Here is a 25,916-nt window from a genome sequence, read left to right as displayed (position 1 = left end):
ATATTGTTATTAAAAAAACTTAATCATTGGTCCATAAAATTTTATCAGGGTTTTGTTTTTAATTCTTATAATTTCTAGTGTTTTTAGTCTCTATAATTTTAAAAAAATTGGGTAGCCTTTGTTTTTTGATTTTTTTTTAATTTTGAGTTTCTATAATGATTGAAAATATTGAAAAAAATTATAAAGACTAAAAGCAAAACCCAATGAAATTATAGAGATTAAATATTATGTTTTTCCTTTACAAATTATGCCTAAATAAATATGAAATTTTACTGCAAGAATTTGGATCTAAACTGAAATTAAAATGTAAGACATAATGATTAAATAAATCTTTTGAATTATAATATCTACTTTACATATTAATTCCCTACTATTACTTGTTAAAACTTTATTTTAGTTGCAACTATAAGGAATTAATGTGTAAGGATTTTAACAAAGGTTATTTCAATTATTTTGCCTTACATTTTAATTTCAATTCAAGCCTAAATTCCTCCAGTAAAATTTCATATTCATTTAAACCTAGTTTTGTAAATTCTCCCGAAAAAATAGCCATAACAAAGAAAGCCATTAACTACAAGAAAAATTTTCTGAACTATCGCTCGTGAACTATTCGGATATTCATACCCTTTTTTTCTCCTGTCTCAGCCAGAATGCTAGTGGAGAATCTCTCCCTGGCCTTTAAACTTAGCAATCACAGAATATTGTGCCAGGGTCGTGCCCTGCCGTAGGAGTAAACATTAGCCCAAAATAAAGGAAGAAAGAAAGGCTTTAGCTCTAAGAAAAGGAACATAAGAAGGGCCGAGATCAGGCCTGAGTCTAGCTCGGACCAGTAAGAAGCGCTGCAATTTGTTCAGGCCCAACCACTGACACTCGTTCGTGTCATCACGCGCATGCAAAGCACGTGGCACCACGTCTTTGGAAACCGTCGATCCCCAACAGGCTCTGTGTTTTTTATTCCTACTTGGAGGAAGAGCGATCGGAGGACAGTGAAGGTAAGGAAATTTCAGGTTCTCAATGGCGAATTTGCCCCAATCGCTCTCCATGAATGCGCCTTTCGGAGCTCCCGGTGCCTCCGCCCAGAACGCCGCTTCTACTCAAGCCAACAAGGAGCGTAAGCTGGCGTCTGCAGAGCACCTTGTTCTTGAACTGAGCAACCCCGATCTCCGAGAAAATGCGCTTCTTGAACTCTCCAAGGTAAGATACTCCTCCTTTCTATGCTAAATTAACGCTCTTTTAATGGCCAGTCTTGACTGCAAATTGGGATTCTCGTCATAGAGCCCGTGGGGTGAAATAATAATGGAACAATGGTGATGGAGTTCAATTTTAAAGATTTCAGACAATTTGGGACGTTTGAATCTTGTTTTCGTATTTCTTTCACTGTGTTCTTTCTGGAACAGATTCATTGAGATGAGACTGGAGTGTTCTTTGAAAATTAGATCCAAATTTTTACTTGCGATTAGGGTTCTTCGATAAAGGGCTTTCAGGAAAACTGAGATTGAATCTTTTTTCTGTTATTCATTGCTTTCTCTTCTCATTTATAATTTTATGAGTAATAATAACCTGTAGCTTGTAAAGGAGTTGCGGTATTCTTCAGGCAATCTAAGCTGTTATGTCAGTCTACCTCTGTTTCAAGTGTTGAAGCTCTTTCCTTCTTGTGTTCTATACTATCGTTTTTTTTTTCCCGTTCTTCTTGAACTGGTATTGCAAGTTGCCCTCATAATTACTTTCTGAAAAATGAAAGTAGTTTGTTTTATTTGTATGTAGAGGCGAAAGCAATCTCCCATGGGCTCTTTGGGTTTGAGGATGCTTGTAATCATTGGTTTCTGTTTGTGTATACGGCTTCATTGAATTGTTACATTTTGCCTTGGTTGAATCTAGCAACAGAAGGGAGCCGTGCTTATGACTTGTTTAAATCATTAACTTTGGATTTACCTGGCATCTCCATACATAAGCGGAATCACAGAACAGATATGATGAAAAACTTTCTGAATGTCATATACTTTGGTTATGGTCTTTGGCTGCCTTAATATGTACAGAACAGTATGTTAGAAGACACACTAATGCATTACGCAACCATTTAAGTATTGTTCACTGCCTTGTAAGTGATGGGGTATTTTGTTTTCCATGCTTATGGGTGGATTGGGTAGCGTGAGAAGTATTTGCATTATAAGCAAGGAGTACAATAATTATGTGCCTTAAATAGGAGAAAGAAAGAATAGCAAAATCTCATGATTTGATTCATGTTATATGGAAAATTTATGTTGTTACTGCTGCTTCTTTTGTACAGATCTCATTAATTTTTTTCTCCATTTATCTATTTTAGAAAAGAGAATTATTTCAAGATCTTGCCCCGTTACTTTGGAATTCTTTTGGTACTATTGCAGCACTTTTGCAGGTAAGCTATCCTGCTTGCGTTAAATATTCTTTTTTCTATTAACTTATATGCATCAATCCTTCTTGTAAACCCCTACTTGCTTTGAACCCAATAATCTTTGAGCTTACTAGAAATTCTCTTCTTCGGTGATGTTTGCTCTTTTTGGTCTCTTCCGTTTTATGTACACACAGACACATACACACTGTTCTGCATGCTTACAACATTCTATTTTCATAATTTGAGTACAGTGATTGTGAATGATGAAATGATGATTGAGTGATGTAAGTAAAAACACAAAATTAGCAAGGGAACTTGTTATGCTACTAGTAATGTTTATAACAGCTAGTTAACTTCAACCATTTTGTTGTCGGCATACTCCTAAATTGAACTCTGAAATTTTCCTCATTTTGTTTGTACTCCATATGCTTTATAATATTGTGAAGGATAAATATATATCATTGCTTGACTTATCAAGTCCTTGAATTTCTTAGTTGTTATTGAATGGCTGGGTGCCCATTATGTCACCTCCACTTATCAGGATTTAATTTTTTTTCTTGCAGGAAATAGTTTCAATATACCCCGTTCTATCACCACCAAATCTTACCCCAGCACAATCAAACCGAGTGTGCAATGCTCTTGCTCTTCTTCAAGTCAGATGTTTTTGTCCCGTCAACTTTAGTATCTTGTGTTCTGTATTTTACAAGAAGAATCAGACAATGCTTTGAGAATAGTCAATAGTTTCATTTTTCTTTTTAAAGCTCTGATTTATTTATAGACCATGACGCTAAATAAGTTGCAATTCATTCAATAACGATGCCATTATTATTATTGTTATTATTATTATTATTATTTTGAGTTATAAAAAACTGGAAAGGAAAAATCCTGCTACTAAGGCTTTGTATTCTGATGTTTTTCTTACAGTGTGTAGCTTCTCATCCAGAGACAAGGATGCTATTCCTCAATGGTAATGTCAATTTTCCCAGTCATGTGAAGCATTTTTAACTTGCTTTTGTTGTTGTACTTGTCTTTTTGGCATGATGTCTTCCTGAAAGGTCGATTCGTTAAGCTGAAAAAGTATTATCAGCAAGTAAAATGAACCTTGTAGACTAATTATAATTGCAACTAATGCGCCCTGCATTTGCTTTCCCCCATCTACGAAGCTCTTTACTTCCAAAACCCTCTGTTTCTCTTTTCTTGATTTCAGATAGAGTTTCTTTGTCCAGCAAACTTAATGGTCATGATATTGGATTTCCTTTTCTGTCATACCTCTTCCTTTTGGTCGTTGGGCCTTTAACTTACAATACTTGTACTTCCCAAGCACCTGCAGGCTGTAGCCAAGAGTTTCAGGTCCAACTTAAGGCATTACTTTTCTTTGTATTGAATATTAGGAGATTTTGAGATTACTATGTGTCTCTGGATGATTTTTTCCCCTCATTAGAAGATAAGACTTAGAAGTCTTCAAGTGTCTCATACACTTAATCTTTGTAATTTTTTGCGCTCACCTTCTCTCTTCTACAGCTCATATACCTCTATATCTGTATCCGTTCCTTAATACAACGAGCAAGTCAAGACCATTTGAGTATTTGAGGCTTACCAGTCTTGGTGTCATTGGTGCCTTGGTGAAGGTAATTCATCCCTGCTGATTATGATGTTGCATGCACTTGTCACTCAATAGGTTAATTTACATTTAAATATGCAAATTTGCTATCTTGCAACAAGTCTTTAATAGAATAGGGAATCATTCTCGCAGTTTGGACTTTTTCTATGGCTATTTGTCAGCAATTGATCTGAAGTTCCAAACTAACTCTTTTTCACACTCACTGGCAATTGTTGTCTTTTTGGAATTATGATTTTATTTATTTGTTTTGTCTATTGTAATAACTTTCCTCGTTGTTTAATCTTCAGGTTGATGATACTGAAGTTATAAGCTTCCTTCTTTCAACAGAAATAATTCCTCTCTGCCTGCGCACAATGGAAATGGGCAGCGAATTGTCAAAAACAGTTTAGTTAACTGAATCTTGCTTTTGGTTTGCTCATGCTCATGCTCTCTTCTTTTAACACTGTACTTTGAATGGAGTAATTGGAGTCAGCTGCAATTCCCTTCTTCATATGTCATCATGTGCTACAATATTTTTGGAGTTTTTGTATAAAGTCAATGCACGAAAAGCTATATTGCTTTGCTTTGTTATGCTACATTGCTACAGTGAAATTTTGGGTAATAAGCTTGCAATTATCTGCTTATGTCATCTGATTAAAGGAGATGCCATTAGCTGTTCAGGGTGTGATCTTGGCACAAAATAATTTGACACTATGGAACCCCTTGTGGTTACTTGAGCGGTCTTATCTTAAGATTTTTTTTTTTAATATTCAAAATATCATGTGTCTTGCTGTTAGAAGTTTGAAATATTTCAGGCTTGTATTCTATCAAAAATTAAGTTGAATTCAGGCTTTTGTGCTATTTGGGCTCAAGGACAGCTCCTGTTCCTTGAGCTGATCAATGACATAGACTGTTATCTGATGTATGAATGACGTGTTACTGTAACTTGTTATTGTTGCATTTGGAATATTTGGTGTTTTGTAAAAGACATTGTACATAATTGTCTCATGAAATACATACTATTCGCAGGTTGCAACATTTATAGTCCAGAAGATTCTATTAGACGATGTTGGGTTGGATTATATATGTACTACCGCAGAACGGTTTTTTGCAGTGGGTAGGGTTTTGGGAAACATGGTGCAAGCTCTTGCCGAGCAACCATCATCTCGTCTGTTGAAACATATAATTAGATGTTATCTCCGCCTGTCAGATAATCCAAGGTTGGTTTAATAGATTGAAACACCCTTTTAAGAACTGGTGACTCAACTCATTCCTCAAGTCACCCATTTCATTTGGTTCTTGATTTACCCTTTCTGATTCTGTAAGCAGGGCCTGTGATGCATTAAGAAGTTGTCTTCCAGATATGTTAAGAGATGCTACTTTCAGTAGCTGCCTCCGGGTGAGCACTTCTTGAAATACTTAAAGAGTGTGTATATATTTTATTTTATTAATAAAGTCAAGCAGTTTGATCAGTAAAACAATTATGAGATTGGGTCTAGTAGAAGGGGCTATTCTTTCACAATATGGCTAATCAATATTCAAATCTCTATTGAAAAAGGTACTTACATTTAGCATTGATTGTGTCTCGAACTAAATTATCTTCAATAGGAGGACACCTGGGTACACTTTTTTTTTTAAAAAATTGTGGTTTGCAAAGAAGGCATCAAACTTCACCATTCTCTACTGGAGAGGGGTCTCTTCCTTTCTTTTCCCTCCTTTTCCTTTTCTGAAGCCTCACCCTTCGTCAAATTTGTAATTAAAATAAATTCATTTAATAAAATAAAATTAATGGTAGAGATTGAGAAAAAGAGGAAAAAGGAGGGAAAAGAAAGGGAGTGACCCTTCTGCCCTTCTCTGCTAAGAGCAGTTTCAGAGCCTAAAATTTTCCATTTTCTCATTTGACGTCTCTTTTTCATGTCCAGGAAGACCCAACAACCAGGAGGTGGCTACAACAGTTGCTTATTAATGTTGGAGTTAATCGTGTTCCTGGTGGGCTGCAAGCTGGTGGTGGTTTCGAACATATGATGGTGTCATAATTACAAGGTTTTCTCAGTCTTAATTATAGGGTTTTTGGGCGTTTTGCCCTTATTTTTCACCCAAAAACACTACAAGTTTTTTTTCTCTTCGTTGCTGGGCTTTTTGTCTGCTTGGTCCAGCATTTAGCAGTCATCTTTTTCTTTCTATCACATGCTTTTGATTTCAGATGAATTAGTTGTAATTATTGTTAACTTGTGCCCAAATGATGTAAGATGATGTTTTATGTATCTAATTATATGGTTCTTTGATCCAATTCTTCTCGGTGAATGCTGTGGTATCAAAGTTGGGAAAATTCTAATAAAATAATGGATAAGTTAATTATGAATTGAAATGCATACTTGTACATCAAGGCAAGCATACTTAACAATCAAATTGTTGTTTATACTTGAGATGTTTCTCTTCATTTTTGTTTCCATGACTGGTGGGAAATTAATTGGTTATTTTGCAAAATTTTTGAAGGACCATGAACAGGGTTACTAGGAGAATCATCCAAGAACATGAGACGAGATTTTTAAAAGAGAGAATCATATTTAAGAATTTTTTAAGAGAATTATTCACAAATAATGATAAATGCAGAATTGTTCATTGTCAAAATGGTAATGGTGATGTTTTTTTGTTATTGATGATTTTTTATTAATCTTCGCTTGCGAATAATTTTTTTAAAAGATCTTGAGATGCAGTTCTTTCAATTTTTAAAACCATTTTCTTTGCCTGAGTGGATTCTGTGCACTCTCTTATTATATAGTTTCTAATTTTTATTCTATGACCAAATCATTTTTTATTTTTTTGGCCAGAACCAAATCACATATTGACTAAATGCAATTCAAAATATTTAAATGAGAGACATATTGTAAGCAAGAAAAAAGTTGGTTGATGCATTATGGGAAATCAAGTCACTATTCCATTTAGCTGTATTAAAAAAAAAATTACGAGCATGCGATTCTCATTGACTTGATTCGATTCCTAGCAATTTTATGCTAAACATCGAGATACTAATTATCTAGCACTAATGCTACAATTGAGATTGAACCGGTTTAGTGTTGAAGTCGGTTCGCCCCATTGCTTTTGCTAAAAATGGTAAGTTGACCTTAGAGACTCAATCTTTCTTTTTTTTTTTTAAAATCACTTTCTTTGGTGAGACAAACCGGTTAAAGTCAATTCCAATACGTGTATTGGATTCATTTCCATTTCTTCAATAAAATGGGATTAATATTGAAAAACAAAAATCTTGAACGGACCATTTTTTCAAGTCCCCACCCCCAAAAAAAGTAAAAAAAAAAAATGGTCCAAATTCATGTGGTTCATTGGTATGGTAATAGAACCAAACACATGTATTCCCTTGATGCAAGTGGGATCTTTTCTGCGATACGCCACTAAGTGTAGTCCTTATCTGCCTCTTATGCAACACTCATGTTCTAAAGTAACGACAACAACAACAGCTGCTCTATTTCTATGATGTTTAAGGTATCAATATCCATGGCTGTAGTTCTAACAGCTTTGTTACGAGCCTTCTGTGAACTCTATCCACAAACAAGTTTATATGTTTCAATGGTCTATAATTTATATGGTAGCTCTTAAGGTCTTAATCTCTCCAAATATTTCATAAATTATGAACCCATGTGACTTATTTTACAACATACTCCCTCCATTTTTTTTATTATAAGAGAAACTACTATACACTTTATTGTATTTTTATAAGTAAAACTATAAATTTTGAAAAGCATTTATTTCATTTTCCCTAAATTGCCTCTCATAAATAGATAATATCTTTAAATTGGAGAAAAAAATAAACATTAATTATAAGGATATTTTAGTCCAAGTTTTTAAATTTCAGACATAATTATTATAATTAACTAATTTTTTAAACTGTGTGAGCTGGTTAAATTTTAATATATATATATATATATATTTAAACGGAAGTATCTAATTGTTTCTAATAACAAACCGGTAGAGATTAAGACCCTTGTCCTTTCAAAATCTAAGGTAAGGCAAGCATGCTGGTGGAAGTTTCAATCGCTGTTGGTGGTCTCAGTGAATTTTTCCATCTCTGATATATGTGATACGTCTCTTTCTATTTACCTATAAGGTTCTTGGAGTGTATGAGTGCACGCACAAACACACACAGACACAAATACAAAGGAGAATCACTTATTTTGGCTATTCATTTTTTAGATATCCAAACTGGGACCAAAGCATGTTATCCTGTTAGATGAAGACATTGTCCCCTGAGACCTGAGGAATTACATGGGTCATATATATATTGAATTTTTTTATAATTAATAAATGAATGTGACAGATTATTGACTGGTGTACAATCAATACTAATAATAATCTCTGTTAAATCAGACACTTTCCATCTTTTTTTTTCTGTCCTCAAACGCAGTTTGCTCCATCAATGCAGAGCAGAAAGAAAATTATGATCGTTTCATTTCATCTATGAAACTTTCTAACATGCAACTTGAGTACTCCTTAGATCAAGCAAGCATTTTTTTTTTTTTTGGTGCTTTCGCCCTGGCATCCTAAGTTTTTACTCAGACTAATCTGACTAGCAGCTCACAGGCTCCTCTTTTGGGGGCATTCCTTCCTTCGACCAAGAATTTAAACGCTGCTATATACTGAGGGCTTGAACTTGAGACCTCTGGTTAAGCTAGACCAACTCCCCAGTTAGTTGATTGAAGCATTAGGAGGTATCAAGCAAGCATTTCTAACAATGAGCTAGCCTAAATAATCATGATTAAGAATTAGTCCACGTAAATTTGGCCCAAAAAAAAAAAGAATTAGTCCACAGAAATAGATAGGGAACACCGAAAAGCTCTTCTGACCTCCATAGTCAGAAACTAAAATCTTTACAGACCCAATGAAAGGGGAAAAATAAGCAGCAAAGTGCAAAATTATAAAAAACATAAGCCTTATTTTGATCTTCAAAAGATGATTTTATTAATCTCCTTCCAAAGATTAATCTCTCTGCTGCGTCCTCAACTGCTTATAGAAGTTCCTAATGAAGGCATCAGCTTTTGCAAACAGCTCTTGGCCATTGATTCCTGCAACCTCATCTTCTTCATCAATCTCCTCCTCCTCCACGGCTTCTGCTTCTCCAACAAATAAAAGGCTTGGCATTGAAGCACTCTTCACCTTGTCAAACTTTTCAAGAACAATCTTAGGCTTCTTTTTTTCACTAAGTTCTGAGAAAGAAACATTTCCACTTCCACTGGCTGAGGTGGAAGCTTCCTTTTTGTCAGGAACAGCAGAAGAAAATTTCTTGTCTTCTGAGGAAGAAGGCCTTGGAAAAGCTGAGAGAAAACCAGCTTCAGCTCCAAGTGTGATGATCAGGAGGTTGACAATGAAGTAGAGGAAGGTAGGCTTTAGGGAGGAAGGCAAAAAGGGTGTGATAATAAGAAGAAGAGCCAGCACAAGCAGCATTAGAACTTGAGACTTGTTAAACTTGGCCATGGCTCTTGGTGGATGACAAGTGAAGTGGCCTTGTATGACGAGAAATATCAGAAAGATCAAGAAGATCTAGTGCTGGCAGCAGGAAGTAATAGAAATAAAAGTGAGGTTCTGGGGGGACACACACACACATTTATATACAAAAGAGACCTTAAAATTTTAACATAGAAATATTGACCAAGTCAATCATCATAAACAAGATGATGACTCTAAACATTAGGGAAAGCAAGGTAACGAGGAGGTAAGAGGAAAAGTAAGACTGGGATCCCACTTCCTGTACTGTCATTTTATTTTTGAATGTAATAGATTGAGTGAGATAATAATGTAGAAGAGCGATAATAATAGAGCATTGACACAGAAATATGAGATGGCACTCAAAGGCTTGGCAAGTTGAAAATTAAACTAACCATAAGAGGAAAGGGGACAATAGAACATGGAAGCAAGAGGGGATGCAGCGGACTAGGATATAGCTTCTTGTGCTATCAATTTCTTTTACAAAAATATGATAGATTGAGAAAGATTTTTAGTAATATTGCTACAAAAGAGTGATTAAACACTGTACGTGTGTGTGAACCGTGAACATAATTTATTTAATCTCATTTTACTCTGCATTCTTCACCTCTATTCTGCGTTCATTTATTCTCATTTTACTATCATTTATTTATTTTTTGTTTCGATCTAGACAGATATAATACATTTATTTGCTAAATATAGAAATTCAGGCGTTGAACTTATTAAAAAAACATGTTCTTATTCATAATTTTAAAAACAAAGATAAAAATAGACGTATCTTTTTTTGTTCCCTGTCAATGAAGACGACGACAAATTTATCTGAATGTTTATTGGACACTGCTCGATAAGGTCGGTGAAAGCACACTCCCATTTTCCCATAAAGTTTACCCACCTTTTATTTTTATGCTTTTTTTTTTAAATTTTCTTGGGCGCTTTAATTTAAGCTTTTGATTTCAGAACCACTAAGAAAAGTCTTCATACAACCTGGCAGCTTGGGATAGTTGGTAAGCGAACTGTTAATGTTAAGGCAAGGTTATGAGCTTAATTCTCTCAGTTAAAGCTCCACAAAACTGTTTGGCTAGCAGAAAGCACGAGAACAAAATGAATTAAATAAAAATAAAAATAAATTAAATTATACCCATTTCATTATAATCATGATAAAATCCAATCACATAATATAAATACAAAATCAATCCACTTTTTACAAACTTAATGAATTATGACTCAATCTCATAATTATGAATTGAATTACATTTTTCTTTTTCATGAATACGATCTACCTCTCTTTCCTTCACTTTTTAGTCATTTTAGTTTTGTTTTTTTTTCCTTTAATATATTATGGTCTCATCTTTTGCAGCAACCAAAAAAGTTTTCAGAAATTTTATCCCAATGGAGCGTCAAACTATGAGAGCACTCCACAAAGCAAACCTGAATTAGTGGGAGTCTAACGTGACTATCAAATGCCGAGTGCTTCAAGCAAGGAATAAGTCTTGATACGCTTACAATGTTGATCAAATCTACACGTAGCAACTTTGATTTCATCCTAACAGAACGAAGGTATAACCTCTTGTGCTGTTCGGCCTCCGCTTATAAATAGATTTTGATATGAGATATCATATTTATACATACAATGAAAATGATTTGACATTAATCATTATTTGTACATTATCATATTGCATTCTAGAGGTATTAAAAGATTATCTAATTGTCTAACTGACATATTCTTAAAAAAAGGAAAAAAAGGGTGTTTTTGGAAGGCTCTCTTTTCCTATCTTTACATCCGATTGCGTACCCATGGCTTCTTTCCTTATTTCCCCATCCTTGTTTTCATAAATATGTTATGTTTATCAATTGCGTCATCTAAAAAGATTTAAAAACAAGATCATGGGCTTATAGCTCCACATCAGACGGTTCATGTAATAGAGACCAAGATGAACCAAAATGGTTAGATCCTAAGGCCAATAGACACCTATTCCTCTTATAATCTAATGTATTTCTTTTTCTTTTTTATCTTATCCCTTTGGTGCAATAGCACAATACAGAATCATTATCCTTCTTGAGAATGAGGAGGAACAAATATTCTCTACCCTTTTTCTTTACTGGGCTAAAAAAACAAAAGAACATTCTCCTCTTGGCTTGTGAGGTGGATTTGACAGAGACTTGATATAAGATATTGACCAATATTATAGCATCTAGCCGCAACCCCAGCATATCCTTCATCAGAAGAGTTCAGGGTCGATAGAATTTTCCTGTTCTAATCCTAGGGCTGTTATGCTTCATGCTTTACAAGTTAACCAAACTTACCACCACATCACAGAATTATTCGTATCTACCAAATAAATTATGAATTGTCCAATCCGAATCACAATGTGCTTCAGTAAATCAATCTTTCTCTGTTTTCTGTCCGGAGTGATAAAGGATAGGAAAAGGAATGGCTGCCTATTCTAAAGAGGCTATAAAATTACTTGTATTCTCCACCTTCAATTATTTTGTACCTATCAATAGTTAGTAATCCCAGTAACGACAACACCTCCCTCATTTGAAAGAGATCCCGGGTTTAAATCCGGAGTTGACATATTTGTGCGCACACATAGGTATATGTGTCTCTCTTTCCTTCGAAGAAGGACAAGGTTAGGCACAAAATTTAAAAAAAAAAAATTATTCTGTACTCTACAGAAAATTAAGCATACGGCACTTCCATCCTGATAGATATGAATAAAATGAAGAGTATGCTTAAAGGATACTTACATGGCAAAAGTGGCATAGTTATCAGACATAAATGCGTAACAAAGTCAAAAATTACTGCAACATGCAATAATCCACATTGTATAAACAACATACAATCCAGTAGAATATATTCAACCCATATAACTGGCCTCAGACCAGAACTTTCGGTACAAAAAAACTTAACCATATGCATCCAACTCATTTACATCTACCTAAAAAGCTTAAACTGAAAGCCAAGTAGCTGCAGGTATGTAACGGCACACTTTTCAAAACGGCGCTAAGATAAAGAACCACTGTATGTATATTTAAGACAGAAAACCTATGATGAGATCATCCAAATCTGGTGGGCAGTCATTGATGATTAAGCCATGTTCATTGGCCAAATGAAGAAGGCAGATGAAGCACATGTGAGGAGAGATATCCCCTGCTTCTACAGCAGCAGAACAATCGATTGGAACCGAGGCCAACAGACACTTGAAAGATACAGCACCATCGTGTACCTGTAAACAGGAAAAAATTACTTGGAATGAGAAATGAGCTTTCACGTCCATGGTGTTGGTAATGAAAAAGGGCAGAAAATGTTCAACATTTTTAAAAATATACAACGTCCTGTAGCAGTTAATGTCCATATACAAGATAACCCTTCATATCCATAAATTATAACGGTAATAACTTGAGAAAAATAATTTCCAAAAAAATATTAGCGAACTGAAAACAAACTAATATCTTGGTTCTTTTTCTTTGATGTGTTCAATCAGCGTATCGGCTTTCAGGCACTCTGTTTCCTTTCTTCTCATGCTACAGCTCCCAACTTACAAACATTCCCTCACTTTTGATGTTCAGCACAGAAGAAAACTTCTTTAAAACACCATTAATATTACTTTACCAACGTAATGCCCTCTCACAAAGTCAAGTTATTTCAGTTTTCATAGCCAACATATATAATAATATAAAAGTACCAATATAGGCTGTTGCTGCAACACTTCATGGAATAGCACTATGTTGATGCCACAATTTAATCATTCTTAAACACTTCTAAAGATAATATAAATGCTATCACAACAGACATCAACTGTATGTATGAAACTAGACAACATAAAATTTTTTCTTGAAAAAATAAATATATTCATCTGTATATTCATCTGTATTTACAAATGAATGTTAAAATTGAATTTATAACAATTAAAACATAACCTAAGAAGCTATATAGGTCACGTTTGCTTACTAAAATATAATGGATTGTAAAAATATAGATAAAAATAAGATGATCAAGGAGAATAGGTGAGCATATTCATAAGGGAGAGGAGTAATTTAGTTCATGGAGTTGAAAATCATAATTCATGAAATTTTTGAAGGGTGAGAGGATTCTCATATTTGTAATATATATTAATGAGCTTTATCATGCTTATTATGGGTATAAGGGTGATTTAGTTCATTTTTTTTCTTTATTTTTTCAATCCATTCCATGTCATTCTATTCTAGGAAGCAAACATGACCTAAGTCTTTGTCTTTGATGTTAGATTATGGGTTCCTACCCCCATATAAAAATAAATACGCACACCACAAGAAACATATTTAAAACCTGAGCATATCCCACCAAAGGCATAGTTTTGAGGGCCGGGCGTTACAAAATTTAGGGAGAACACAACTAAGTCTCAAAGAAAACGTGGCAGATACAAGTAGGGGTGTTCAATCTGGACCTGTCCCGATTGGCCCGGTATCGTCCCGATCATATCGGGACGGGTCTTGTCCCGGCCCGAAAATAATCGGGACGGGACTTTACGAAACGAAACAAGAAAGGGGTTCGGGACGGGACGGGACACGGGATTACCATCGGGATGTCCCGTCCCGTCCCGAATATTATATATATTATTTTTTATTTTAAATATATTAATTATATTAATATAATTTATACTTATATTAATTATATCAATTATAATTTTAGTACTTACAATTCTTATTTAAAACTAAAGTGTTTTTATATTGATAATTTTAATGGCATGGAGTAAACATGGCGATATCTTTTTTATAATATATTAATTATATTAATATAATTTATTCTTATATCTATCTATTTAATAACTTTTATTTATAACATATTTCTTGCTTATTTTTAGAAGAGTAATTAGCTTAGTACATCTTCACTAAAGTAGAAGAATAATTATTTGATGTTGTATTTAACTTGCCTGTTATTACTAATCTTATAGCATAAAGATCACTTGTATTTTTTATTATAATATATAGTGGTGATTAATATAATTCAATAATTGATTTTAAATTATTGTTATTTATGTACTTGTGTTATTTTGATTTTAAACTTAATAAATTATATAATTTAAAATTTTAATGAACATTATTGTCCAAATCTTTTTCCGATATTATTTCATTTATCGGGACGGCGGAACATCCCGATCTTGTCCCGACTCTTAACGGGATGGGATGACTTTCGGGACGGGACAGGACACGGGACCAAAATTCAGTCCCGATCTTTTTTTCGGGACGGGACACGGGACGGGGATGTCCCGGTCCCGTCCCGTCCCGTGACCAACAGAACTAGATAAGAGGAAACAGAAAGTAGATTGTTGAAGGATATTACCGACTCAGTGCTTTCTCTGGAATCCTGCATGTGATGCCAAAGAGATTCCTTCAAAGCATGTACATCAACTTGTTTAGTAGTTTTCTCATATTGAATCACAGTTTCTTTTACCTGAAGAATGCAATCCATGGATGTGAGCAACAAAATGAGATGGAAATTAAGAAAGAAAACAAATGGTGAAAAGATAGTAAGTGAAAAGGTTAGCATAAATTATATGTTGCCCAAGTTTCTCAACTAGAAGACAAGTGGATAATATCTAAAGCCGCCATTTGTATGAAATCAAAACCTTCCTTGAAAGGAAAAAGATCAATGTGTCATTTCACAACCAGTCAAAATTTCAAACTCCAAAGACGTTCCTCCAGTGACCCATGAATGACTTTTTGTTTTTTAAAACATAGTATGGGAAAAAAATCAGTTTCATAACCATTCACACTGGTGGACTGACTCACATGCGGCTAAGCATAAAAACTCGAGAAAATATAAGGGATTAATAAAAAAGAAAGAGGAAGAAAAACCTGGCATGGCTGGGAGATGAATCTGTCATTGACTTCACCATCACTATAAATATGTATGTCATCATAATGATCATCAGAGACTCTTTGATGTTCCCAAGGCGGCACTAGACTACTGTTCTGTCGCCAAAAGTTTTCAACTGGAACAAATAATAATGGCCATATCATAAGTATGTTATATTCTATCTGCAGACAATCGGATGGGAAAAAGTATGTTCTAACTTGCATTGCAAAGACAACGAATCTTACAAAACCATATGAACGTGAAGAACCACTACCCCTGTCATTATGCCTTACTATATGAGAAACAGGAAAGTTGGATCACAATGTTGAAATTGAAAATTAGCAAGCCAATATTTGAGCATTGTTTTTTCATCTGGACTTCCTAAAAGAACGGATCGGAGGTCAGGTCCCTGATCAATTGTCAATCCAAAATTCAGAATCTGGAAGGAGGAAATGTATGCATAACATATGACCTTGGCATATCATGGAATCAAAGATACCACCAAGGCGCGGGAGAATGAAAATGAATCCCAATCCGATTCCCTTGAAGTAGGAAATATATGCATAACTGATATAGACATGGTAAGGTGAAAGGAAATTTGGGGGGACTGCTAAAGGATAGTGCCAGAATCTAAAAAACAATACTCTTTAGCAGTAAGGTGGAGAATCTTCGAAAGAAACAAGTATATTTATTTATTCATAGTTCTCCTTGCAGCCAGCATATCATACTTATAGCAAGGACATCAGACAGAGACCAGAATAACTAACTAAAATACGACATACATGCACTAAGTGCTATAATAAAGCAAACATGTAACGAAGTGGACTACAGGCAAAGACATAACTAGGACATAATTTTAAGATGTTAAGACATGTAATATACGAAGCAAAAATCAGTTAATAACTTCCTGAGACACTTCATGAATCCTGACACGTTTTTGTCATCTAGAATAAGTCTCTTTAGAGGTTGCAGAGGTGACAGTCTCTTATCAATAACAAATGATCTAGACATATCATGGAAACAAAGATATTAATACAAAGGTGTCCCATTATTGTTAGCTGCGAGATGGAAAATTATACCTGACGGTTTTTTTCTTCTCTTCCCAGAAAACTAGAAAAGACAAACAAGAATTTGTCATTAACTGCATGAGACAACAGCCCAACTTAATATAACTTTCATATGAACGAAGTGCACGCGACAAAGCATCATGAATCCCGTAAGCATAGAGTAAACATAACTTTTCCCTTCTGGACAGAAACTTTTATTCAGCCAAAACAATAATATGAAAAGTAGAGAGAAAGATTCCTCCTACAAGTACAAAACAGAAACATTTTACAATCATATAATTCTTGTCATCTAGAAAGCTACTCACCACGACAATTGGATGAAGAAACAGCCTGACAATATCCTGAGGTTGATAATGGCAATCTTCTTGAAGTTTGTTATCAGGTGGTTTTCGGTTTGCAGCTAGAAATGTAGACTTGGGATTTTGTGGTGGAGAAAAAATATCAGGCATCTCTTTGACCAAAAATTCCATAAATTCAATATCAATATCTACAGTACTTTTGTTCCTTGGTTTATTAGTGGTAAGGTTTGGTCCACATTCTGAACCAGGATCATCCTCTGGAGCTACAATATAGAGGTGTAAGACTGCAAAATCTATAATAACCAATTACCAGTAATGCAAACAAAATGCTATAGTCAATGCTGCACATTACATACCCTTAAACCTCCAATACTTCCAGTGATCAGGACCTGCCCAAGCGTTCTGTTTAGAAGTATTTCCCAATACCTGTAATAAAAACATAGGAACTAGCTCATGGCTACCATCCATATTTGCTCTGTAAAATGCACAGCTGTCATTATCCTATACAAATAAAAGACTTATTTAGAGACCTTACCAAATTTTTAGCAAAACCTTGTGAGAGAAAAGAGAACAGTAAAGGATGAAAGCATGTGACTCATAAGTAACGTATTAATGTGCTGATCAACTATCCAGTAAAAGATATGGCCCAAAAAAAAAAAAATTCCAATAGAAGATTTAATCATGCAAAACATACCTCCAGAAATTCTTGAAAATTAGAATCCAAAGAACTAGACTTCTCATTTACAGCAGCTGTCTCATCTAAATCATCAAGGTTTGCATAATGGTTTCCAAGTATACCACTATCAAAATCAGGATTCTTGGCACTAAATGCATCAGCTCTTTGTTCTGGTGCTTGACTCAAATTATCTGTTGACAATGACCTATGATTGTACTCATCTAATTGCTTAAAAATATCCTCAAGAGTGGGAGATATTTTGGTAGTTGTTGCCATCTTCATCACCATCTGCTCAATTGACTCTATCAGAGGACCATAACTGGAAGGGAGTTAGTGATTATGAAAGAAATTGGGAGAAAAACATAGCTTGTAAAATATATGAAGCAAGATTTTTCCTACAGCATACACCTTCAGCAAAGGAAAGATCAATTTTATCTGAAGTATCAATATGGTTTAAATATGATTTGTATTTCCCTGGTACATCAAATGAATCAAATAGTACACAGCATCCTCCATATATTCCAAGGTTGTTCAGTAAGAGGCCCTTGACTCCACCCTCATCAAGTAATAAAGAGGTCTGATGATACAGAGGATCCACCATAAAGGCCACTGGGATGAAAGATATAAAGTACAAAATGTTACAATAAAATTGGAAAGTGTGAGAAATAATATATATATATATATATAAAATTACCGTCAAACTTCTTAACATTAAGAGGTTCAAAAGAAGATTCCAGAGTGGCCAACGGTGATAGCTGCAACAACCACATTTATAAGTTTTATATAGTAGTCTGAGTGTATGAACAATAAAAATTGAAGTGTGCACCTTCTTGTCCGAGTCTGACCCAGGCTGTGAGTGGCACTTGCCTTTACTGCCATTGATGTGATCAACCTCAGTAGTTATATCTGGTAGAAAAAAGAACATTGAAGAGATTCTAAAACCAAACTTAACAGCTTCAAAAGTAAGTCATAAAGGAAAAGGTTAAAGTTCTGATTAAGAAATTAGAAAACTATACAGTAAGTTGTGACTGCTTGTTACCCTCTTGAGATAGAAGGATTTCCATACAACAGAAATAATCAGGATAGTGCCAGAAAACCAACCAAAGGAACAACCGCCATGTTTAAAAGGAAAGCACGAAATGAATTAATCCTCCCATCCATTTGTTCACAGCAACGGAAAGATTAATAATCCCCAGTTTATATCGACATAAAAGCACTTAATTATAGGATATGCAAATCAGCTAGGAGCATCTGCTAGGACTAGAACATGTTTTGGCTTATCAAGTTAACATCAAATTTTTATCGGAAACAGAAGTGAATTGAATGTCCAAAGAAAGAAAGTCTTTTTGTCCATAAAAAAACTAGGATTATTTAGTTGGGGGGAAGGGATGGGAGGTGCTCCTCTCCCCTTGTTCGGTTTGAAAAAGTGGAGGGGAGGGGAGGGTTGGGGAGATTTTAAAATGTTTAAGGTTTATATTAAGTATTAAGTATATTAATTTAAAATATATAAATTTTGTCCATCTATATTTTCTTAAAATTAATATATTAAGTTATTAACCATGTCATTCCCCTTCATTTTTTGAAAAAAAAATTCAATGTTGTGTGCTCATAAATAATTATTAACTTGTGATTTTTTTCAGATTGTAAAAGTACTTTATAAAATTATTTATCTTGCGTAATACAAAAATTAAGAAATAATCTCCTATGCATATACATGCATATATATATATATATATATATATATAATTGTTATAATTTGGCCACTCACAGATAGCCTGGCTCCGACGCTGATCCGAACGCATTGTCGCCCGAAGCGTTGGAGAAGCATAGGTGTTGGAATGGCTTTGAGAAGCAGGTCAGAAGCCAAAAACTTATCGGAGCCCCGAAACCTGACGGGATGAAGAGTACGTTGTCCACGGAAGAGAGAAAGAATTGACGGGTTCGAAAATTTCAATCTTCTTTGCAGTCTGAACCTCGAAGAGCTTCCACCGGGAGGTAATTACTTTTTTCTTCATTTCTTGCGCAGTCCACGGAGAATTCTCTGCCAAATTAGTGCAAAGTGAAGGAAACGACAAGCCAGACAAGAGTGAAAGAGAAAGCTGAAGCCTGTTTCCTTATCCTTGGCCGATTTCCGTCAAACCAAACCCTAAATCATTACGTCAATTGGAGAAGATGGTAATTTTCACTGCTACGACTACTTCTGAAATATGGAAAGAGATAGAACTTGCGGAGAGCTACCTTGTTTGCTCCATGTTCGAAGGAGCCGCGTCATTAGCTTCATCTGTCTTGAAGCGTTTGCGTGAAAATGGTAGAGGCGTAGCAACAGAAGAAGAAGCTGCTCAAATGTATGATATGTTGGAATCAACTGGTATGGTGCTGGTTCAGTCATTAAAGGAACTCGGCAGGACATCAGAAATTCTGAATCAACTCAAACTATGTTTTATGTCGGTAAAGTTCATTCCTGCACAAGTTCTTCTTACTGGGGTTTGTCTCCAAATTGCGGACGGTTCTCCTTTGGCTGTTCGAGAATTCATTGAAGAGTTTCTTGATGGATGGATTCTTGAGGGTGGACAATACTGCACTGTCGTTGCAGAAGAAAATTTAGAGCGTGAAACCGGATGTAATGTACAAATTGTTCTAGGAATTGATAAGTATGTGGAAATTGTTGAGTTCTATGCTGTCACACTTCTTGCGACAGTTCTAAATGATGTAGATCTTGCTATTTCCTGGGTTGAGAAAGCTTCATTGCCTGAAGGAAAACGACAGGGAATTTTGAGGAGGCTACACTCCTTGCATTCCTCTAAATCTACCGACATGTCCCAGATTTCCCTTTCACAATCTCCAGCAAATAATAACGAAGCTTGTTCTCCAGCAGAATTACAGTCATCTGAAGGCTTGTCCAAAGCCTTGAAAGGCAAACATCCAGAAAATAAAAAGTTTAGATCAAAAGAAGCGATTCTAAAATTGTCTGAACGAATAGAACCATGTTTCTGGTGCTTCCGTTCTATCAATTTGAAGCTTGGCAATGCTCAATTTGTCATATCTAAGGGGAAGATAATGGTCGGTTGTTTGATCTTGCTCGTATGTTATGTTTTCAGGAAGAAGCAAGCTAGTGTAAAAGGGATTATTAAAAGACAATTGGTTGCCGTGAAGAGGGCATTGGTAGATATGTGGCAGCTTGCATTTTCGTATCAGCTAAACCCTTTAGCTGGTGTTCAACCTCTTCCTGCTGTTACACGCGGAGGTCAGTGATGGAACAATTGGTCATTCATTTGGAATTCCTGGATTGAGTTCTTGAATAGCCTTGTGGTTCTTGGAAAACTAATTTTTTTTTTTTTATTTTGACTTCACTTTTACTACTCACCAGCGCCACAATGGAAGCAATTTAGCAAAATGTCTTCTGCTCTGCTTTTCTCACACAGTTGTCTAGATTCTAGAATAGTTCTTAAAATAGTTGACTTGAAGGGTTATATGACTTACGACTATCACAGGTTCTAATTCCCAATATTTGGGGTTATGTACAAAATAAAGTTTAGTCAACTCTACACCATATAAATAAATATTCTATAATTTAATATCTTGATTAGTGCTCATGGAAATAATTTTCAAATCAGAATTTTAAGTAATCTACATTCACAATGAAGGGTAAGAAATGACAGTTAACCCACATTAATGATAGTCACAAAACCAAATAAGTAAGCAAGGGATGAACCTTGTTCATATTCTGCACCAGTTTGCTTCATTCTAGTGAGGACTTTATATGCCTCTGAATGCACAGCGTCCACCCTTGCCGAGTATATTTTCACCCCTGCCTCTAGTGTACAGCTTGCCTGCCAATTCCGTATCAAAGGCAAATCATTACCACCGAAACAAAATCAAATTTTCATTATTCTCCTTGAAAGATTGACCCCAGACCTTTTGGAAGTTAGTCTCTGCATCATTTTCTGCGTCGACTTTGACAACCTCGCTGAGATGATCTATGAGCTTCAGCTGCCAACTGTTCTTCTGAGTTATTTTCTACTAGGGGGCAAAAAGAACACAATGCTATTAGATGAAAATGTTTACGGTTTAAGCTGAAAATTTTCGGCTGATAGTTGTATATGAAAGCAGAGTTTCAGATGCACGCTATTATCAAACTGGCAAAGAAAGGTGTGGTGTCAAAATTATTATAAACTTCAGGTTCGAGGCAATTACTAACTGGTCGAATCATTATTTTCTAAATACTATACTTCCTTTGTTAATTCCTTTTCGATCTCGATCTCTCTGAAACTGAGTTATTTCAAATCTCCATTATTAAACATATTTTGTCGTTTTTCCTTTCAAAAGAGGGGCGAGGGTATATTTTGTCATTTTACTATAGCTTTCAGTCAATTGTTTCCATATCTTACCGTCTAACATCAATCATCAATCAATGTTCGAAAATATAGATATGCATCCCGCAGATCCACACTTTGACTACGCCAACTCAATTTACTGACTTATACATGCACGACAACACAAGGGAATCTTTAAACCAGCCCGTAAGTGAAAATAGTTTCTGATATAGATGATTTGGTCCGAGGTACATGATTCCTTATTTGATTCTCCATTATGATAAACTATGATTTATGCAGTAGCAAGAGAGCTTATGTTTGAGTTTGAACTCATTCATAAGCCTCTCAGCTTACAGTAGAACAAGTCCAAAACCGATGGCCAATCGACTCAACTAACAGCGTCCACCCTCGCCATTATAAATTTATAATTTATGCTTTTTTGTATGGATTACAAAATCAATCATCTACATTCAATGTTTTGATTCGGAACTCATACATTAAGCATCCATTATACGTCATAAGAAATGGATGGCTAAGCTCATCGAATCAATACACAGTAATCAGTAGATTATTATAAATGAAGCTTCAGAGAGTTGCGCCAAATCATGCATGTAAGCGAAAATAATGAAAATTTGCAAGAGCTACGATTATAGAAAGCCGTCTACCAAAGAATCGAATGCTCAATAATGCTTGGTTGCTTGTAATATAATAAAAGAACGGAAAAAAAAACGAAAAGCTTAGGAATGTGTGCTTTCCTGAAACGCTGATACCTTGTTCGGAGGCCCAAAAAAGGCAGTGACATCGAAGGTTCATGTATTTCTACATTGTAATGCATAAGAAAAACATGAAGTACTGACTGCTGAGGCGTGCATTCCAGCGCGAATCCGCGCGGAAATAATAGAGGAAAAATCTGACGCACTTTTTCGTGATCGGCAAGAAAAAGAAATAGAAACCATTGCAAGCTAGAGAAGAGTGAACTGACATTTTCACAGGCAAGCTTTATGCAATTGCTGAAAAACTCAACGATCTGGTCGTAGCGGCGACTTTGCAACGGATGGAAGTGGCACGAGCAGCGCGGGATTGAGCGCGTTCGAATTGGTCGTCGTTGGAGCCCAAGAAGAAGGGAGTCGTCGGTGACTGAAACCTGTTGGCCATTAGAGCTCTTCGATGCCTCGGCGCCGTTGATGGTAAAGGAGTTGCCGCTCCGCCAGTCATGACAATCTCAAGAGACGAGTGAAATTTTGAAACAAGTGAGCGTTGTAGCGTGCCGAGTAAGTATGATCGTCATGACCAGCGGTTCTGCGTTTTTATTTTTAATTATCACAATTGTTAATGTTAATTAAGACATTAAAAGTCAATCGGAAATTTTTAATTTTTTTACAAGTCGGAAAACAGAAAATAGTTAAATTTTAGTTTAGTGTCAAAAGATTCAAATATTACCTCTCGAGAAAAAAGATTCTAATATTAGTAGTAGTACTGGTTATGGGGAAAATATATCATAAATCATTAGTCGTCAAAATTTGTAATGAATTAATGGCTTTAAAATTTAAAACATTTGAAAGTTTCACGCGATCAGGCTCCCCTTTCGTTTGTAAAACATGCTGCCTCCAAATATAACATGGGGTACATTTTCAGACATCTGCTCAGTTCAAAATATAAGATATCATATTACTTTTATAATTTTTTTAAATATCCCTATACTTTATTTATTTTTTTTTGAAAAAAATAATGCATTGAATTTTTAATTATTATTATTAAAATACTTATATAAAATATCTAATAAAAATATAATTTAAAAAATTTTCAAAAATTAAAATATTAATGTTTCATTTAACGTTTTTTTTTTAAATCATGAAATAGATATCGATATAAAATAATTGAGCCCTTTTATTTTTAGAACAATCTACCTTTTATGGTAATTAGCATCTGATGGTTACTTAGTTCTATAGTAACTATCAAACCTCTTGTTTTATTTTTTTTATAGTAATTTTTTAATTATCATATAATAAAAAAATAAAAGATTATAAATATTTTATGATAGAAAAAGGTGGGTATGGTACTTACAAGAAAAATGAGCAGTGAATATAGAATGAATACTAAAAATACTCCATTCATACTACAATACAAGACATTTTATAAAAGTCTTACCTGATTTAAAATATAAAGCATTGATAATTTTTATAATTATTTTTCAACTATACCCCTACTTCATTTATTTTACTTTTTGAAGAAAAATTATGCATTAAAATTTTAAATGTTATTATTAAGACATTTTATATAGAACATTTAATAAGGCTATAATTGGAAAGATGTGAATTGTTATAAAAGATTAAAATTTCAACTAACTTTTTTTAAGAATCATAATATAATTACTAATGCCTTCTATTATGATTCAAAAAAATGATTTATAAAATATTTTTTTACAAAATTATGCATACTAATAAATTTCATTAAAAATACTTTACAATCTCATTGCTTTAAAAAGCAAAAGTATAAATTTTTAAAAATATTATTAATTTAATATAACTTTATTTGTGAAACATAAATAGAGAATGAAATGTAATAAAGAAAGGAAGGTAATATTGAAAAAGTATTATCAATAAAAACTTAAAATATTTTATATTTTGAGACACTAAATTATCTTCAAATGTCTCATACAAATTAAGATGGAGAGAGTATAGTATATATCACAACTTACTTTTTATTTTTCATTTTTATACAGAAACGAAATACTTCATGAAAATTAATGAATCTCAATTTAGAAAATTCTTTTATTTAAAAAAAAGTAAAGTTAAATATGAAACCTATAATAAAAACATAAGTGTGAAACGTTCAACAAAATTCAAATGAAAATTACACAAATTGTAAAATGATAGGCATGCGATGCAATGGAAATTTTTTTATTTCTAAAATTTTAATTTGTACACAATAATAAATTCTACAAAAATAATTTAATGCTTATTTTCAACACATAAAAACTAATAAATTATATAATAAAATAAATTATTTATTTTTCACTATGTAAAAGAGAAATATATCATAAAAAATAACTTTTACTATACAGAATAAAAACATGTGAGCTTGACTTTTATGAACTCATGTTTTTAAAACCTTTCACTTTAAAATTAGTTATTCCTTGAAATCAATATTTATTAAATGGCTTAGAGCTGAGCTAGAAATTTAATTTTTTAAAAAAATTAAGTTTGACATCATAATGTTATATATTTATTATCTAAGATATAAATTATAATATTCTAAATGTAATATTATAAATCATCAATTTAAAGTACAAAATCTTTATTTAATATCACCTGAGGTTGAACCTGTTTTTACATTACAACTTTGAGAGTTAATATGCCATCCATCGGGTATAAAAATGGGAGAATGGTATTAAGGGCTCTAAAAGCATAGTTTTTTATATTTAGGACTTAAATTAATCTGAAATTGCTCTGCAAGCCTTGGAATCTTAATTGCAATATTTTTTCAAAGCAAAAATACCATTTTGCTGTTTGTTTAATTTGAACCCAAAATGATGCACAAACCTTCAAAGAAACAAAACAAACGTAGCATAATTCACTATTTTTCTTATCTTCTCTCTCATTTCACCAGTCATCATTCTGCTGTTGTTGATCGTTGTCAGCATGGATAAGTGTAAAAGTCGTGGGTGTTGATAGACAAAACAGAGTTCACAATTTTTTCTCTCTTTCATTGCACCTTGTTGGTCATTGCTGATCTTCTTAGTTTTCCTTATTCGAGCAACATCATCTACTTCTTGAAGCTTCTATCACTATTGTTTAAAGGTGAGAATCTTCAATTTTGTTTCTCCATTGTTGATTCAGTGCATATGTGTCTTTTAATTGTTGAAGTTGTAATAGGTCTCTTGTGTGAAGCATAGATGTTTAAGCCTGCAAGTTTATTTGTTTATTTGTGATTCTACTGTTAATCTGAGCTAAAAGTTGCTAAACCATTTTGGCCATGAAAGTTTTAGAGTGGATTAGTTGGTATACAATAATGATGGTTGGCTTGTTCATATTAGACTTCTATATGTGAACTGAATAAAATATGATTCAATATAAAAAAATCTGCTATCAGAAATATTGGAGTATTTGTTGTGCAAAAATAAACTTTGAGTTGCTGTTGAACATTGAGTTGTGCATTTTATTAATCATAGCCTAATGATAAATTGAAAATACATGACTTTCAGATGAGAATATATAAATATTGTGTTGTGCATAGTGAATATTATGTTGTGCAC

The 25,916-nt window shown here is 34.0% G+C and overlaps 4 protein-coding genes across 4 annotated transcripts; 2 read left to right on the top strand and 2 right to left on the bottom strand.

The window, feature by feature from the left end:
* The first annotated feature begins 944 nt into the window (after positions 1 to 944).
* On the top strand, positions 945 to 6,261 carry LOC129295553 (uncharacterized). The gene is made up of 9 exons (XM_054934078.1): positions 945 to 1,194; positions 2,324 to 2,395; positions 2,935 to 3,024; positions 3,296 to 3,338; positions 3,893 to 3,999; positions 4,280 to 4,375; positions 5,001 to 5,191; positions 5,301 to 5,370; positions 5,894 to 6,261. Exons 1-9 carry the CDS (start codon positions 1,015 to 1,017, stop codon positions 6,005 to 6,007), a joined length of 963 nt encoding a protein of 320 aa, XP_054790053.1. The 5' UTR covers positions 945 to 1,014; the 3' UTR covers positions 6,008 to 6,261.
* Positions 6,262 to 8,803: 2,542 nt separating this feature from the next.
* Positions 8,804 to 9,680, bottom strand: LOC129295557 (uncharacterized). The gene has a single exon (XM_054934082.1). The coding sequence runs from the start codon at positions 9,456 to 9,458 to the stop codon at positions 8,964 to 8,966; it is 495 nt and encodes a 164-aa protein (XP_054790057.1). The 5' UTR covers positions 9,459 to 9,680; the 3' UTR covers positions 8,804 to 8,963.
* A 2,644-nt stretch (positions 9,681 to 12,324) lies between these two features.
* LOC129295555 (condensin complex subunit 2-like) lies at positions 12,325 to 19,177 on the bottom strand. Its single transcript, XM_054934080.1, has 11 exons — positions 19,117 to 19,177; positions 18,175 to 18,254; positions 18,043 to 18,103; positions 17,757 to 17,957; positions 17,367 to 17,650; positions 17,029 to 17,098; positions 16,679 to 16,935; positions 16,386 to 16,416; positions 15,306 to 15,442; positions 14,791 to 14,901; positions 12,325 to 12,694 (listed from the first exon to the last, which is right to left on the bottom strand). The coding sequence occupies exons 1-11, from the start codon at positions 19,148 to 19,150 to the stop codon at positions 12,500 to 12,502; spliced, it is 1,461 nt and encodes a 486-aa protein (XP_054790055.1). The 5' UTR covers positions 19,151 to 19,177; the 3' UTR covers positions 12,325 to 12,499.
* LOC129295556 (protein APEM9-like) lies at positions 19,123 to 20,928 on the top strand. The gene is made up of 2 exons (XM_054934081.1): positions 19,123 to 19,287; positions 19,375 to 20,928. The coding sequence occupies exon 2, from the start codon at positions 19,521 to 19,523 to the stop codon at positions 20,598 to 20,600; it is 1,080 nt and encodes a 359-aa protein (XP_054790056.1). The 5' UTR covers positions 19,123 to 19,287; positions 19,375 to 19,520; the 3' UTR covers positions 20,601 to 20,928.
* Positions 20,929 to 25,916: the final 4,988 nt, after the last annotated feature.

The sequence above is a fragment of the Prosopis cineraria genome, unplaced genomic scaffold (genome assembly GCF_029017545.1).
Source record: "Prosopis cineraria cultivar Desert tree isolate PC_DT_omini unplaced genomic scaffold, ASM2901754v1 PC141, whole genome shotgun sequence".
NCBI lineage: Eukaryota > Viridiplantae > Streptophyta > Magnoliopsida > Fabales > Fabaceae > Prosopis > Prosopis cineraria.
The sequence above is the reverse complement of the archived record's forward strand: the minus strand, read 5'-3'. Positions and strand labels throughout refer to the sequence as shown.